The sequence below is a fragment of the Coturnix japonica genome, chromosome 1 (genome assembly GCF_054131305.1).
Source record: "Coturnix japonica strain WE chromosome 1, WE-NBRP24, whole genome shotgun sequence".
NCBI lineage: Eukaryota > Metazoa > Chordata > Aves > Galliformes > Phasianidae > Coturnix > Coturnix japonica.
In genome coordinates this window covers 126,433,063-126,448,910 of record NC_140663.1, presented here as the reverse complement: position 1 = coordinate 126,448,910, position 15,848 = coordinate 126,433,063, and the positions used below count along the sequence as shown (strand labels likewise).

Here is a 15,848-nt window from a genome sequence, read left to right as displayed (position 1 = left end):
TCTTTCCTCTACCGTAGTAGCCTCATCTGCCGAGTTTGTCAAAAGAAGACTCATAGAATGGTTTTGGTTAGAAGGGACTTTAAAAGCCAGTAAGTTGTGGTAGAAGTGCCGCTCTGCTACACAGGAGGCTCGAATCCCGGGAGTTGGACTTGATGATCTCTAAGGTCCCTTCCAACCCGCATGAGACTATGATACTATGATAGTTCCATCATCCCTACCACAGGCAGGTCTGACCCCCACCAGCTCAGCTGCCCAGGGCCCCATCCAACCTGGTCTTGAGTGCCTACAGGGATGGGGCAGCTGTGCCAGAACCTCACCACCGAGAGAAAATCATTCCCATAACATGTGGTATTAATCTCCTCTCTTTTAGTTTAAAGACATTCTCTCTTGTCCTGTCAGCATCGGCCTGTATAACAAGTTGGTCTCCCTCCTGTTTTTAAGCTCACTTCAAGTACTGGAAGGTTGTAATGGGGTCTTCTCCAGGTTGAACAAGCCCACCTCCCTGAATATTTCTTCATAGGAGAGATGTTCCACTCCTCAGGTCATCATTGTGGCAATCCTCTGGACCTGCTCTTATAGCTCTGTGACTTTCTCATGCTGGAGGCCCCATACCTAGACACAGTACTCCAGGTGGGACTTCATGAGGGCCAAGCAGAGAAGGGACAGTCACCCTGTGGAACCCTGCAGACAGTACTCATTGCTGGCCTCTAACTGGACACAGAGCCATTTGGTTACAACTATCCAACCAACTTTCTATCTACTGAACAGACCACCGTTCAAGTCTATACCTTTCCAGTTTAGAGATAAGGATATGATGTGAGACTGCGTCAAAAGCCTTGCACAAGTCTAGGTAGACCACAGGTAAGCTACCTGTCCTTTGTCCACTGATGTTGTCTCTCCTCCATAGAAGGCCACCATATATATATATATATATATTTCATGATTACCTTTTAAAGGATTTGAGTGAAAAGTCCTTTTGGTTCCAGGGTCCAAACAGCAAGTCACCAGGTGACCCATGGGCTGTCTCATCCTATTTCTTTCCTGAATAAGTTCTGATTTGGTCCATATTGAAGAAAAAGAAGTAGTAATATCAATATTCTGTGTCTCTTTGCCTGGGATTAACTGAATGGATACTAGATGTGAGTCCAAATTACTGATTAGACACATTAGAACTCTATGAAAGCTTTAAGAGTTCCTGTTTCCATCTTCTAAGACAAGGAGAAAGCAGTCTCACAGTACCTCCTATCTGGTTTTACAGCTGGACATCCTTTGCTTTGTGGGCAGAGAGGCACGTGGGAGTGCCTCGCATGAGAAAACAGTGCTATAGGATGATGTTTGATGAAGGATGTGAGAAACCTTGTGTGGTCTTGCTGCCTGCTGGAATGAACCCAAAACAGTTAACCACAAAAGCACTCCTGGGTTTTGTCTAGGGAAGGAATGTATTTCTGCTCCGTAAGCAATCCTGGCAGTGCTCCAGCACATGGGCAATGTGGAGTGTAGAGGAAACTGGACCCCCAAGTGACAAGGATAAGCTGTGCTAGCAGTGTTTGTAGCTTGGCTGGAAACAGCAATAGCTTATTAACAACAGCAAGTACCAGTCAAGCCACCGTTAGCTGATCTGACAGTGAAGGCGGCAGCGATGCCAGTGAAAGGAGAAGGAAAAGCAGCAAGATGTTTTAAAGGCTGGGAATCATGCAGCCCACCCTGCCCTGAAGGAAACAACAGGCAGAAGATAAAGATACAGGCCTACCAGCTTCACGGAGCAGGAAGCGTGTTTCTTTGGATCTCCCACAGACTCCATTGAGTAATTACTACTGCCAGTGGGGAGAGGCTTCTTGATGGTAGCGACAGTGAGCCACCAAGAGAGACTAAGAAATCCCAATTTCTGCAGATAAAGGACAAACTGGACAATCAAGTGACCGGAGTGCCTATGGACAGCTGATCCTGCCTTGGGGGATACAACCTACATCAGGGAATGGCAAAACTCTTAGGGTTACAGTGCCAAGCTGTATTTTTATTTCTTAAAATAGAGCCGAAATTTGAGAATTGGGAGATAGTTCCACCCAAGGAGGCCAAATGCTGACAAGCTTATCAGCTGGTATGAGGGCTGTATTTAAGGAGCTCTCACAGGTCCCTCTCTTAAGATGGCTTGGCTTCAATTTCCAACAATCAGAATGGGTCCCTGTGCACGTTCTCTGGCAGGTTTCTGATTGCAGGTTAGTTAAAACACGTTCTCCTCATATCTGTGTCCGCTGTGGAGTCACAGCAAACTGACGTTTGGAGTTGTGATCTGTTCTCATTCTGAAACGTGCTCAATTCTTGTTTGCAGAGAAGCCGCTGCCACCATGTCCCACAAGGAAGGAAGGATGGGGAGATGGGGCCATGGCGGCTGTCAGTGCAGGGCAATGTGTAGCCGTGGTACCCACAGCAATGAGTGGGGCAGACACAGAGGAAGTTTTTCACACAGAGGGTTGTGACGCACTGGAACAGGTGGTTGTGGATGCCCCATCCTTGGAGGCATTCAAGGCCAGGCTGGATGTGGCTCTGGGCAGCCTGGTCTGGTGGTTGGTGACCCTGCACATAGCAGGGGGGTTGAAACCAGATGATCATTGTGGTCCTTTTCAACCCAGGCCATTCTATGGCTCTATGATTCTACCATCCAGTCCAACTATGAGCCCATGCCTGCTGACCATATCTCTCAGTGCCACATCCACACAGCTCCTGAACACTGCGTGCCCCGGTGGCGCAGTGGTAGCAATGCTGCGTTGCAACACCAAAGGCGCTGGGTTCGAATCCCCCTGTGGTGCAAGTGGTAGAAGTGCCGCTCTGCTACACAGAGACTCGAATCCCAGGGGTTGGACTCGATGATCTCTAAGGTCCCTTCCAACCCGCACCAGACTGTGATACTGTGATGATGATGACACCTCCAGGGACGATGCCTCCATGGCTGCCGTGCTCCCCAGCTGTGCCCATCCCCACCCGCCATGTGCCGGTCACCGCACTGATGGCCTCACACCACGTGCCCGCCCGAACATCAACCTGGCGCCGCCGCTTCCCGCCGCCAGCGTTGCAGGGCGGGGAGTCGGAAAGCGCGAAAATCCCGCGCATGCTCCCTCCGCCCCCGCCGTGCCGGCCGGTTGGCTGCTGTGCTCCGCGTGTGCCCGTGCAAGGCACGCTACACCCCGTGACGTCAGCGCGCAGCGTCACGCCGGTGGGACGCACAAAAGTGTAAGTTTCAATTTTTTTTTTTCGGGCTCCCCCTCATTCCCCGTTTCACCGGCGCTGTCCCCCCCCCCCCAACCCCACGGGGAATAGAACGAAAGGGAAGAGAGAGAAAGCGGACGGTGGGATCGCGGGCAGGGACAGCCGCTTTAGTTCACCCCCCCCCCCCTTTCCCCGCTGCCGCCCCCCGTGCAGGTGTGCTCTGGCCGCACGGTGACAGCCCGCACGCCGCCCCCCCACACCCCGCCGTGCCGGCACGGAGCGCGTCCAGCCGCCCCCCCCCCATATATACACACACATTGCGGCCGTTGGGCGCCCGCTCCCTCCCTCCCTCTTTCCTCCCCTCCCTCCCTCCGCCCCTGCCCCCTCCCGCCGGGCTCGCGGGCCCGCGCGCGCCGCCCGCCCGCCGCACATGTGCAGTCGGGCGCCTCCGCAGCGGCAGCTCGGCGCCGGGACACGGGCTGGGGGGACAGCGGCGGCGGCGGCGGGGGATGGAGCCGGCGATCTCCGCATTGGGCCGCTCAGGTGCGAGCGGCTGCGGCCCCAGGATACGGAGGGAAGGATGGGAGGCGCCCGCGGAGCCGCCATCGGCGTGGCCACCCGCCGCTGAGCGGAGGCCCCGGCGGCTGCGGTCTCCGGCTGCGGGCGGGAAGGGAGGGGGGCGGCCCAGAGGCCTGCGTGTGCCCGCCGACGGGATGGGGCCCGCCCGAGCGTGCCGTGCAACCCCCACCACAAGCCGTGAGGGTGGGCGGCGGGGCGTCGCTCCCACGTGCTGGCTGTGAGCGGGGGCGTCGCTTCGATAGAACGGGGCATGGGGGAGAACTTTGCGCTCTCCCATAGGGTTCTGTTCTGAAGCACAACGGGAATCGAGGCGGTGCAAAGTTTGCCTCGTCTCATTGTGGAGAGCTGACTGATGGTGGTTGTGTTTGCTTTCTAGAGAATAGCATCGTCGTCCCAGCGTCCCGCAGGCAGCAGGATTGTAAGAGGATTGCCTGCTAGGCTGGGGTAACATGGCAAAAGATGTAAGTATATTTATAGCGCATCACATGCAGGGGCATAGCTAATAGCATATTTTTGCTTTTGTTTTTGCTAACGGAAGCAAAGCAGGTCAGGCTCTGGTATAGCTGGCAGTGCAAACGTGTGAACCTGACTGTGCTGCACCCCAGGCCTGGGCTGTGCTTCACTATATGGATGGTCCGACCCCAAACCGGCTTCAGGTCTGCAGCAGGTTCCTCAGAGTAGCCCTCGGAATCTACCGTCCTCGTAAAACCTCTCTGGTCATTGGCATTAGATGTGTTCACATTGAACACCACCCCAGGTTGGCTTTGACACGGGTTCAGAAAGCCCCAGAATACACCATTCAAGTGCTGGGGTGGTTGGTGGCTCTGTCCTGTTATCTCCAGAAGTCACCAGCTGAGTGTCACTGCTGGCTGGTGCTGCCTCTGCTGCTTGGTGTGTTCGGGGCAGCAAAGCCTCCTTATCTCCTCACTCTTTCTTCCCTGTCCACTCGAAGATGCTGATTACTGTCTGTAAAAGCAAGCATTGGGAACTTGACTTCCACTGCCATCCTTGCCATGACTGGTGGCCTTGAGGCAGGCCTCAGAAACACCTTTGCTCTTATCCATTCCAGTATTCTTTTAAGAACCATTTGAACAGGTTCCGCCTTTCAGATCTATTTCATTGCTTGTAGCTAATGTAATTGGACTGCCACGGTTCTATATTGAGAAGGAGAGAATGGAGAGCTCTGTATTCAAACTTGAATGCATCTCCCCCTCACCCCCCAGAAAGGACAACAAAATAGCAAACAAGTCACAAAGCAATTCCAGTTCTAAACAGCAGGTTACGTTATTGCGTGAACTGTTGTAGCTTTCAGAGAGTGAGAATTACTGTGAAATAGTGATTGGTTTAACAAATTAATCTTGTAGGGAATTTTAGGAGTTCAGAAGCACATGAAAAGTATCTCGGTGTGCAGAAACGCAACCAGAAATACATAGTCACTGCACGCTCGCCTGTAAAAGATAAGGGCGTTCAAGTGCGCTACAGATAGCAGAGTTCAGGGAATGAAGGGCTGTACGAGCAGGGAAAAAAATGGAAGAGGAGGGGTGGAAGAGGAGGTGAAATAAGCGGCAGCTCAGAGTAATTCATATGTTAGGATACATCCATTTCGTACTGCCATTTGGAAGGAGATGGGCTGAGTGAAGGACTGGCACCTGGAAGTGAGATCGGTGTCGTATAATGTGTGTGGGGACATAATGGGGGTAAGGCATCTAAGAAAGAACCTAATTGGAGAGATCCATCTTGCTGTAGGAGGGGAGTAGTTAAGGGAGGAATAACATGCGCAACAACAAACTTCAGAAATGGATGAAGATGCTACAGGTAGGAACAAACAGGTGTTTTCAGTGTCTTCTAAGAGCAGATCAAGAAGTAATAAACTGAATTTGGAGGAGCAGTAATCCGGCTCAGGTTGTAGGTGACATGTTAAGCATGCTTGAACACTGGGACAGGGTAGGGAGAAAGTGTATGAGGTCTTAACTGAAGAACTGTGTAACCCGTTTTCAGAAGCCTTTGCATATATGTAAAATCCTGTTTGAGGGAAGAAAGATGAACCGCATTAATGGCCCGCGGTTCTGCTGTGTCACCTATCGAGCGCTCTAACGGTCTGCAAGATGTGGTGAATAACATGGCATAGTTGATGAATGCCCCCACCCCTTCCTTCCCTTTTTCATTTCCAGCAGGGCTGAAGTGGCACAACTGTGGTGAGGGCGGTTTGTGCCGCTCTCCCCCCAGGTCTGGAGGTGGCATTCCCATGGCCAAGCGTGTATCAGCACGCTGCAGCTGGGGAACATGGGCTCCGGGCGAGCCCCTGGGTCCTGTGCTGGCAGCTGCTGGAACAGGCGGCCCTGCAGAAGGTGTGGAGCCAGGGCTGTGCTAGATAATGCTCCCGCTTAACCCCTCCTCCCACTTGCTGAAGGAAAATACTTCTTTTCTTTACATTGCTCACTTGTAGCTTTCCAGCTGATGCCTCTATTGTATTAGGCTGCGGTTGGACTTGATGATCTTCAAGATCTTTTCCAGCCTGGGTAATTCTATGATTCTATATGAAAACTGCTATTTGAAAATACCTGTTTGGAAAGTTAAGCGCCTGCTAAGACTAAGACTTTATAGGGGAATTGAAGAAATGGGCAGCATGATGGAGAGTATTGGCGAGCCCAAGAAAATGCTTTTAAAAAAGACTAAGTAATGACAAAAGTAGCGATCAGGTAAGCTGGCAAGATAATGCTTGCAAGATATTTGACCAAAGTCTAAATTCTGTTAAATATTACATTAAAATATATCCCTCTAATGCTTTTCAGAGTGTACAGTAAAGAGAAAATAAGCAACAAAGCATTGGTTTTTGGCAGAATACTTTCCTCTCCTTTGCTGTGGTCAGTAAGCTATGAGGGAAGGGGAAAAAAGGATACATTCTGATGTGGCGCCTTAATTAAAAGCATGTAGGTTGAGTTTAAAAGCATAATCATAACTGATTCAGTGACTGGGTCAAATTGAGAGATAACAGTGTAAAATGAGGTAGCAGCTTGTGAAAGTCAAAGTATCTGGGCATTCCATGTCTTATTTATTCGGAATGGTTATATAAGGGTTAGGAGATCTAGAATGCTCTAAATGTAGAAGGAAAAAGAAAGAAGAAACTAATTTTCCAGTGAGATGTGGTCATAGTGATGAACATAGCCATTTCTGGCTTGAGGCATGCGAGCATTGTGTGGAGCTGAAATCAGTTCTAATAGAAGCAGGCAGGCCATGGAATATCACATTCAGTTTAGAGGAGCCAAGTTACTGAAAGGACTTCACTTCTTCATAATTTAAAGGAACAGCAGGGGGAAAAAAAGATGGGTGGGGGAGGGAATGATGATTGCAGTGTCTTCAGGATGCACACACCGTGGAAGCAGGAGCAGTCTGCTGCATCTCAGAGGCAGAATGACAAGCTGTGCTCAGTTGAGGGCAGTAGTGTTAGTAGTGTACAGTCTGGTGTGTGCGTTTGCACCATGTATGTCTTCTTTGAGAGCAGTGAATGCAACCTATGGGAAATTTCTTGGTCTGAAACAAAAGTGGCATCTCCAGAAACTCCAGCTTAGCCACATCCCCTTTCTGGTTAATAACTGTCATTCTCTGTGACTGTACTGAGTCTACCATAAACTCTTCAGCTGCTTTTACAGATGTACGTCGCAGGCGGGAGCTGGAGGAGCAAAGGTCCTCAGCTGACTTATCCTGCTCATGGGATTCGTGGTTAGGTGGAGGTAGAGTTTCCTGAGTGAAATGCTGACCTTTCTTGTCACCCATGGCGTGCTTAAGACTAGGCAGCGCACGGCAACAGTAGGAGACAGAAAGTAAATTTGGTACGTTAATGTATTGAACTTCGCAAAGGAAGCCCTGTGTGTATGTGTAAATCTTGAAGACGCTATGGTAGAAGTTCTGGCTTGAAGTTCAGCAGGTGGTCTAACACTACCAGACTCCTAGAGACACAGGGTTTAAGATCGATGGCTTATTTAATTGAATATTGAGAAGACACTTGGGTATGTAGTTTCATCCGATGAATTTATCTCACAGTACTACTTAAATATCCTTGGAGCAAAATGTGTATTAAAAAGCAACTAAAGAGTAGAAACCAGCAAGCTAATCGCTTACAGCAGTGTCACTTAATAGGTCAATAGGTGTGTTAATTTGGGGGAAGGAAGTAGATCTGTGCTTCTGTACAGGTAATTTTGCTGGGACATCCCAAAGTTGAACTTCTAAAATTGCTTTTATATGGTGTTTGTACATCGACCTTGAGTAAGTCTTCATGACAAGAGACGGTCACATTTGGAATAGACTTATAAAGTCTATAAAAGTCTTTTTTCTGCTTCCATTGAAGTATTATGAGAGTCTAGGAAGCACTGAAGAGACTACAAGCAGATTTCTTCTTAAAGTATTGGCATGTGTTTCTCTTATTATGTTTATTTTTGATGATGCCCTGGAAGTCTTGGTGAGACGGCTTATAGAAATTGAATTGTCAGTGGATTTCAGGAGGTTTGCGCACCTTGTTTTGATATCATTTTAGCTCAGTGACTGCTCAGGAGCTTGATTTATTTCTGTCTGCTTGTAGTCAGTTTTAATGTGTTCAGAAGTTGGTAAACTGAAGATGAAATAGTATTATGAAATCAGGTCTTATGAAAGCGCATGTCAGCGTAGGTTTTCATGCTGCTAGAATGGTTTTAAATCTGCCTTTCAGAAGAATGCAGAGGGAAAAATAACTGTAAGATCTTTGCATTGCAAATACATAATAAGGTGTATTTCTTATTTCCCATGCTAGTTCTTACTTATTAAACAGAGAATGGCAACTCAGAAGTTACAGTCACCTCGCTAATTTGTTTTCTCTCAAGCTTTACTTCTTTATTAATGTGATGTGTAGTTAACGGCAGTGGCTGCGCATGTTTATTTGTAGCATTGCTAAGTGAATGCAGTGTGTGCTGACAACTTAACACGCTCAACAAAAATGCCAGGTTTCAAAAGTTAAGTGACACTAGGGATTACTTATTTCAGTCTTCGTGTTTGCTTGCTCGGGTATCACTTAGCAGAGATTTATTGTGTCTAATTGAAAGTGGGAGGAAAAACTGGGGCCAACGTTTGCTAAACATTCTCAGCATCAAAATGGTTCTCAGAGGTTGAACAACTTAAGTGTGGCCAGTTGTCCATATGCCCAGGAATGCTGCTGGCTGTTTGTCTTATGTTGCGTTACGTTACATCTGCTAAGCCCCGTGATATCATGGTCATGCAGACTTCAAAGGAAATAATGTGGGCTGATGTAGCCTTTTAACACACCAGTAAGGAACTTGGTGAGGCAGATGAATCTTACTTAACGTAACCTGTTGAATTTTACTGTGTTCCAATCCTGCTGACCAAATTTCTCTATGGATTTGATTTGATTGGAAGAAGAAAAGCCTAACAAAGTCAAATCTACGATGGCACTGGGAGCCAGTTGTGGGAACAGCAACTGCTGTTACCTCTCTGTGTGGGAGCGTTGAGGTCTGGAGGACACAAAAAGGCTGAGTAACTGGGTCTGTTCAGCCTGGGGAAAAGAAGACTGAGGAGAGATCTTATGAATGTTTATAAATATCTCAAGGGGGGCAAATGGCTGAGACCAGGCTCTTCTCAGTGGTGTGTGGCAATAGGACAAGGAGCAATGGACTAAAACTTGAATATAGGAAGTTCTATAGAAACGTGGGAGAACTTTACAGTGAGGGTGAGAGAGCACTGGATCAGGTTGCCCAGAGAGGTTGTGGAATTTTCTTCTGTTGAGGTGTTCAAGACCCATTTGGATGCTTACATGTGTGACCTGTTGTAGGGTATCTGCTTTAGCAGGGGGGTTGGACTCAGTGATCTCTTGAGGTCCCTTCCAACTACTACACTTATGTGAACTCAGGATTTCCTTTCCTGGTCAGTTTATAGTAGAGATGGTGAACTGGTGCTTTGGTCATATTTACCCTAGGAATCTCGTATTCAGCATTGCTTCCTACAGCTTTGCAGTTAGTTTTGGGGGCAACAACTTTAATGTTGGCAAAGATTGTGTTGTTTGGGCCATTTGCTCACTGTGAGAAACAATCCAGTATAATAATCGTAACTGCTTATATTGTTGGTCTATGTGATTTCTTAGGCTGGGTCAACGTTTGACTTGTCTTCCAAATGAGTTCTTCCTGTCTGGAATTCAGCAAAGATTACATGTTATTCTGTTTAGAAGAACAGCTGGCAAAGTTAATGGCCTTGGAATGTTCCTCAATGGAGAGAAAACCATAAATGCAATTCCACATATGTCAGTGTCCAGTGTATGTGCAGTACCAGTGCAGCATGTGTTCAGAGCAACGATTGACTGTGCTTGACTGTGCTACTAACCCATGATTATTTGTTTTTCTTTTTAATCTTCGTAGGCTTCCGTATGGTTCAGATCTTTTAGCATCTTGGTGTTTTGTTTGCACCTTGCCTAGGATAAGGAGCTAACAGTTTGGTTTACTCTTTGGGAAGCTTTTTTCTTTGGTGTGGGTCGTTGCCCAGTGGTTATCAAGCGTGTTAATCTTGATGGTGCTGTGAAGTGAGGATGTGGCATATCTGCTTTAGATGAAGGTTACTGGGACACAGTAGAGTAACACATGAGAATTGTGTGGGATCAGCGTCCTGTTGCCTGACTTTAAAAGATCTTTTGCCTTACTTTATCCAGTGAGGCATAGCTGAACTTCATTTGCAAAATGGAATTCAAATATTTTAAACTTAAGAACCTTCTTTCTTTTCCTGAAGGCCTCTGCTGTATTCCTTAATTACCTTTTAATTTCTGTGAAAAATGAATTGGCTGTCTTTATGGGACAGCCTCCTGTATCTATATGATAATTCATTTCCAGGACATATTTGTTCTGGTCCCTGAATGAGGTGAGAGTCCAATGGGGAAAAATAGCATATGGTCATTTTGTTACGAATGACATCTGCGTGTCACTAGGGGTGGAAATAAAACTAAGGTTGTTTAAGCATCATTACTTCAGATTATAGGCTTTTCTCCATTTTGTAGCTGTGTTCATATTCCATTATGTTTGTTTGTTGCCTCCTGATGATAAAATAAATCCCAGACCCCTACCTTGTGCTTAAGGAGACACAGTAAAATTACATGGCATAGTGCCTTTATGGTTACTGCTTACTTAGCAAGTGTGAAGTCCTGGAGATGGGTACTCTGTACTGATCAAATTAAGTTGTTTGCTCCAGACGTGTGGGTTTTTGCCAGTTGACTTTGCAAATGCCTGTAGACAATAGAAGCATCCTCTTGATATCTTTGACAAGCTCCAGGAGGAAATCTGCTCTATTGGGAATACTTTTCCTTTCTCACTTCTCCGTTCCCTAGTTGTGTTCTTATTACTGTATACTCTGTAGTTGTGGCTTAATTTAGCATAGAATGTGTTCACTATCCCTGTTCCTATGTTCTCTTTGCACAGATCTATTCTCCTTGGTCTTTTTAAATTTTTAGGTTCCCAACACTTCTGTTTCCTGTACTTCTTACGATACTCCCAATTACACTAATCCCCTCATCTGTCATCTTATATTTGATTTTTTTAAGTTCCTTTTCATTCATTCCCAGTCAGTGCCAATGTTGTCTGCTTGTTTCTCCATCTGTCCCATTCTGACTCCCATTCTTTAAGCATTGTTGTGTATTTTGACCTGTTTCTCCTGTTTGGTTGACAAACCTAGTTCTGTGCCTCATTTTAGTGGTCCTATCCTGCTGTTAAAGGCCTCTGTTTGCACTTATCTTCCCTCTTTTTTTTTCCTTTCCCTCTTCTTTCAGCTCTTTCTCATAGAGCATACTTAAAATTGGGCTCGTTACGTAGTGAGATAGAAAAGGTATTTATATGGCACAAAGGCAGCTTTCTCTTCTCTGTGTTTGCTTATCTCATTGTAGCAGAGGGACCTTCCTCTCAGGTTAAGCTTGATAGACATCAGACATGTACCTGTCCAGTTATTCTGCCGTCCAAATTCAGCAAGAAACTAACGTTTAAAGCTTCTAATGAATAATTTTATGCCAGTTCCTAGTAAGAGAGAAAATTGCAAGTCTGGAAGGTTGTGGAAATGGTACTTTCATTGTAAGGGTGTTGAATTTCTACTGTTGAACTTAAGAGATCACAAATGCTAGCTAGCTAGAATTAGAGGGCTTGGTAGATTGCAAGTTTCATTCCAGGTCTACTTTAGTCCAAGAAAAAATACTATTTCACAACTATTTCACATGAAGGGTGTTATACCTGTTACCAACACAGAAAGTTCCTTTACATAGCCTTGCAGAAGTTAACGCCTCTTTGAAGAGGAAAGCAACTCTAAATTGAGAAGTTGCAGGCAGTTAATAAAGCCTTCAGAATCAAATATTTAGATGGTGATATTGCTCCAGGCAGCACTGACATTATCATCAAAGGAAGCTATGCATCTAGGAGCTGAGAATCATGAGAAGAAAACATTTTTCTTTTTATTCTGTTATCAGATGGGGGGGAAAAAAATATCAAAATACCTTGTTACAAGTAGCTTGATAAGGTCTGAAAACTAAATGTGTTTTCACATCAGAAAAGCTTGATACCCTTTTTGGTAAAAGGTTACTTTTCTACTGAGGAAAACAAAACCCAGGTACTTCTTACATTCGTTGTGGGTCTGTGACTGGGATATACCTACTGGGAGCTATGGTCACTTTTTCCTCTGAGTTCAACTTGAATTCTTTCTTTTGGGCGCTGTGCTGGGTAGGTTATGGAGGGGTAACCCTGGACTACTCTAAAATAACTGCCCTGTAAAATAGTGGGAATTTCTTTCAAGTATGCACTGAGAGATTTTTGCCTAGTAGTGCTCTTGAAACAAAGATGGCAGATTTTTATGTGGGATGAAAGTCTTACTTTTTCATTCCTATGTCACTTAAAGCTAATGACTTTGAGGAGACTCGAAAGTAGTGACAGTCTTGATAACCTCATAGTCAGATACTGTATCTAGAAGTGCGAAGTGCACACACTGAGCCTGGAGAAGGAGAACTTTCACTAGAAATGAAATCAACTTTCATTGTGAACCATAGCAGCTGGGGGTGCTGTTTGCTATTGAATTTGGTAGTGTTCTTCCCTGGCAGTTTTCTTGGAGCCTTTCCTAGGCATACGCTTTCAAGTTGAATATTTACCAGCCATGTAAGTGCCAGAGCTGAACCTTCGGCAAGACACTGGTGTGCAGGATGGTGGAACTGTAACTGCTGTTGTCTTCATCAGTTTGCTGGCTCCTCAGGGTTCTTGTTGCTTGCTGACTGTCATTTTCAGAGTCTTCCAAAATTATATCCTACTGCTGACTGAAATGCAATGTTTTTCCTGAACGTTTTCCAGTTTGTTGTTGGCTTGCATGCTTTCAGCCACACAGAAACATGACCCAGGTTATGTGGCACTAACCTGACCCTTTGTAACGCTGGGTGGTGTTCCTAGAGCTGACCATTGGTTTTGGTAGTTTATCGTGTTGTGTCTGGTTTATGTAGAGGGAAATACAGAACTTAATAGGTGACGTAATTTATTGGTTGATTCCGTACTTAAGGATAAAATGAAGTAATAGAAATGGTTATATTGGAGATTGTTCCTGTTAAAATAAAGACTTGGAGGTGGGGGGGGGGAGGGCAAAGAATAACTGATGACTGAATCACCTGATTTGCAAATTATTGAAATAGCATTCAGTGTAGCGACTTCCATACTTGAATTCCTGAACAAGCTCACACTGTAGATATTTGTCTTATCGCTATAACTGATATGCAAACTTGATGGAAGTTTTCTTTTGCATGTTAAAAATCTTTCCATTTCCATTGGTGCATCTCTCGTTCTCATGAGCAGAAAACCATTGGGTGTCCTAGGAGCACAGGCCTTTTATTTCTGTTGTTGAATAGAAAGTGAAGGATTGCATGTAGTAGAATTGGGACAGTGAGATGGTGCTTCCTGTGTGGTTTAGCACTCCTGTTGTGTAACTGAGGTAGGGTAGGGAATATGATGTAATACCGCCATATTTGTCTTCATATCCTATTCACTTTCAGTACATTGAGTTTCCGGTGTTCTGGAAGTTTATCTTGCCATAGAGCCTGTTTTATAACATCTTTGTACATGTTAGCAATTTCATGTTAGTGAATAGCATCTTTCTTTGGAAGGGGTCAGATATAGTCTGTTGGCCTGCGAGGTTGTGTAGGTCTGGTGCTTGGGAGCAGGGAAGGAGAAATGTCATTTGTTAGAGCTGACCTTTGAATCCCTGCTGTGGGCAAGGTGGAGAGCAGGCATTGTTTGTGTCATGGTAAGTTGTCACAGCCTCATTAAATAAGGCTATTGCATTATTTTGGGTGGGGAGAAAACTACGAGAAGGAAGGATAAATACTACAGGCTCTTCATTTTACCCATTGCTTTTATTATCTCCTCACTTGTGTTTCATCTGTGCCGCTGGGTCCTTATCTCCGCAATGCTAATACAGAATTCTGCTCTTAATGCTTCCCTTAGCAGAGTTTCTCTTCTGCTCACCTCCCAGCCTGTCCTCAGTGTTCTGTCATCTACTTTTCCCCTATTCCGTTTCAGCAAAGAGAGAAAGTTTTCAACAGTTCCTGCCTTGTGAGTTTCCTTCTGGCTTTTGAATTGATTGCTGTCATACACCTGGATAGCAGCAGCACCACAGCATCCTCTAGTGGTCCGCTTGGTTTGCTGAACTTGCTAATTACCAGCAGGGCTCTTCAGGTCACCTTTTGAGGGGAAAATTCTGCTGCTGTCTGACAGCAGAGCACTTAATTATCTCACTTAAACATCTGTAGTAGCCTTCAAGTATTGACAGTGCAGAAAATACAGTTTAGGGACATTTCAGCTTCTGTAACACCACTTGCTGTACTGTGGTGAGTACAAATGTTGGATTTCTTACTGTTCTTTCTAAGTGCAAACAGACTGTGTGTCCTGCAGGACTGCTATGTTTGGAGATAATAAGGAGTTACTGCATCATGCATTTTCTATCCAGAATTAATAGTATATATTGTTAATAACTTCTACTGAGCTTTCTCAAATATTATGCCATGAACAGTGTGGTTACATTCGTGGCAGATTAGTGAGGAAATGTGTGTGGTGCCAACAGAGTCTTCCGGTGTGATTTCTTCCCTCTTTAATGATAAAAGGCTGTCAGTGTTTGCCAATTTAATAAAAGTTACTTTCTTTAATAGGCTGGACTAATTGAAGCCAATGGAGAGCTTAAGGTGTTTATAGACCAAAACCTAAGTCCTGGAAAAGGTAAGAACACAATTTTTAGTAAGACTGTTTCTTGATTGTTGTTTGTTATGCTTGTTACTGGCTTTAATGTACTTTCTTAGCTTTAGCAGAGCTTTTCTTACGTTACGTGTTATGTGCTCAGCCAACAAGCTGTAGATCTTATTGTAGTTTTTAAGTGTCTGTAAGCACAGTTTCAGCTGTACTTTTACTGCCATTCTGTACATGATGCTCATGTTAGAGTAGCTGTGTTGTAAGCATGCAGGCTGTGATGGCCTTATGCATCTTTTGGGGCAGTATGTTCTAACATTTGGGAGAAATACAGGAGTGCAGTTGTTTGAGAGGGGTTCTGGCAGCATTTATGGTCCTGTATTCACACTAACGCAGTTCTGTCTGTAATAATAATATGAACTGAACCATTCTGGACTTGCTCGTAGTGGCTCTGCTTTTATGACAGTAATACTGTCATTCTTTGTCCTCTGGATTTCCCATGTGGTCAGCCTTCTAACCGTTTATTATTGCATTCATCAGCCTTCCTCAACACAAGTGACCCAAATTGTATATGCAATTCCAAGTTGGATAAACATGGGTACCTCCATGTTTTTATGCAGCAGATGGAGTGCTTTGGTAGGTTGTGCTAAGTAGGGCGAAATTGATTTGGACTGACTCACCTGCTGCTTCTTATCTATGTTCTCATAAACCTTCATGTTGACAAGTCCATTGACTTTTTATGCACTGATGGATTATCCTCACACTCAGATTAACCTGTAGTTCAGTTCGAGGAATCTCGAGTCTAGTCTTCCATATCCTGTTTCATAGAATATCCTGAGTTGGAAAGGA

At 45.3% G+C, this 15,848-nt stretch overlaps 1 protein-coding gene across 21 annotated transcripts in view; it reads left to right on the top strand.

Annotated features, from left to right (window-relative positions):
* Positions 1-3,184: 3,184 nt before the first annotated feature.
* The window catches only part of TFDP1 (transcription factor Dp-1), a 30,188-nt gene continuing 17,524 nt past the window's right edge, over positions 3,185-15,848 (top strand). For 5 of the 21 annotated variants that reach the window (XR_014941471.1, XM_085534445.1, XM_085534410.1 and 2 more), the window contains exons 1-2: positions 5,313-5,598; positions 14,966-15,032. Coding sequence is in view for 10 of the 21 variants with exons in the window: in XM_085534445.1 (XP_085390571.1) it covers positions 5,557-5,598; positions 14,966-15,032 (109 nt within the window). In the remaining 11 variants the exon portion in view is untranslated. Of the gene's footprint in view, positions 3,748-4,159; positions 4,245-5,312; positions 5,599-6,214; positions 6,483-14,593; positions 14,648-14,965; positions 15,033-15,848 lie in introns of those variants that run through there. The other 16 variants (XR_014941503.1, XM_015849478.3, XM_085534452.1 and 13 more) reach the window with 8 other exon arrangements.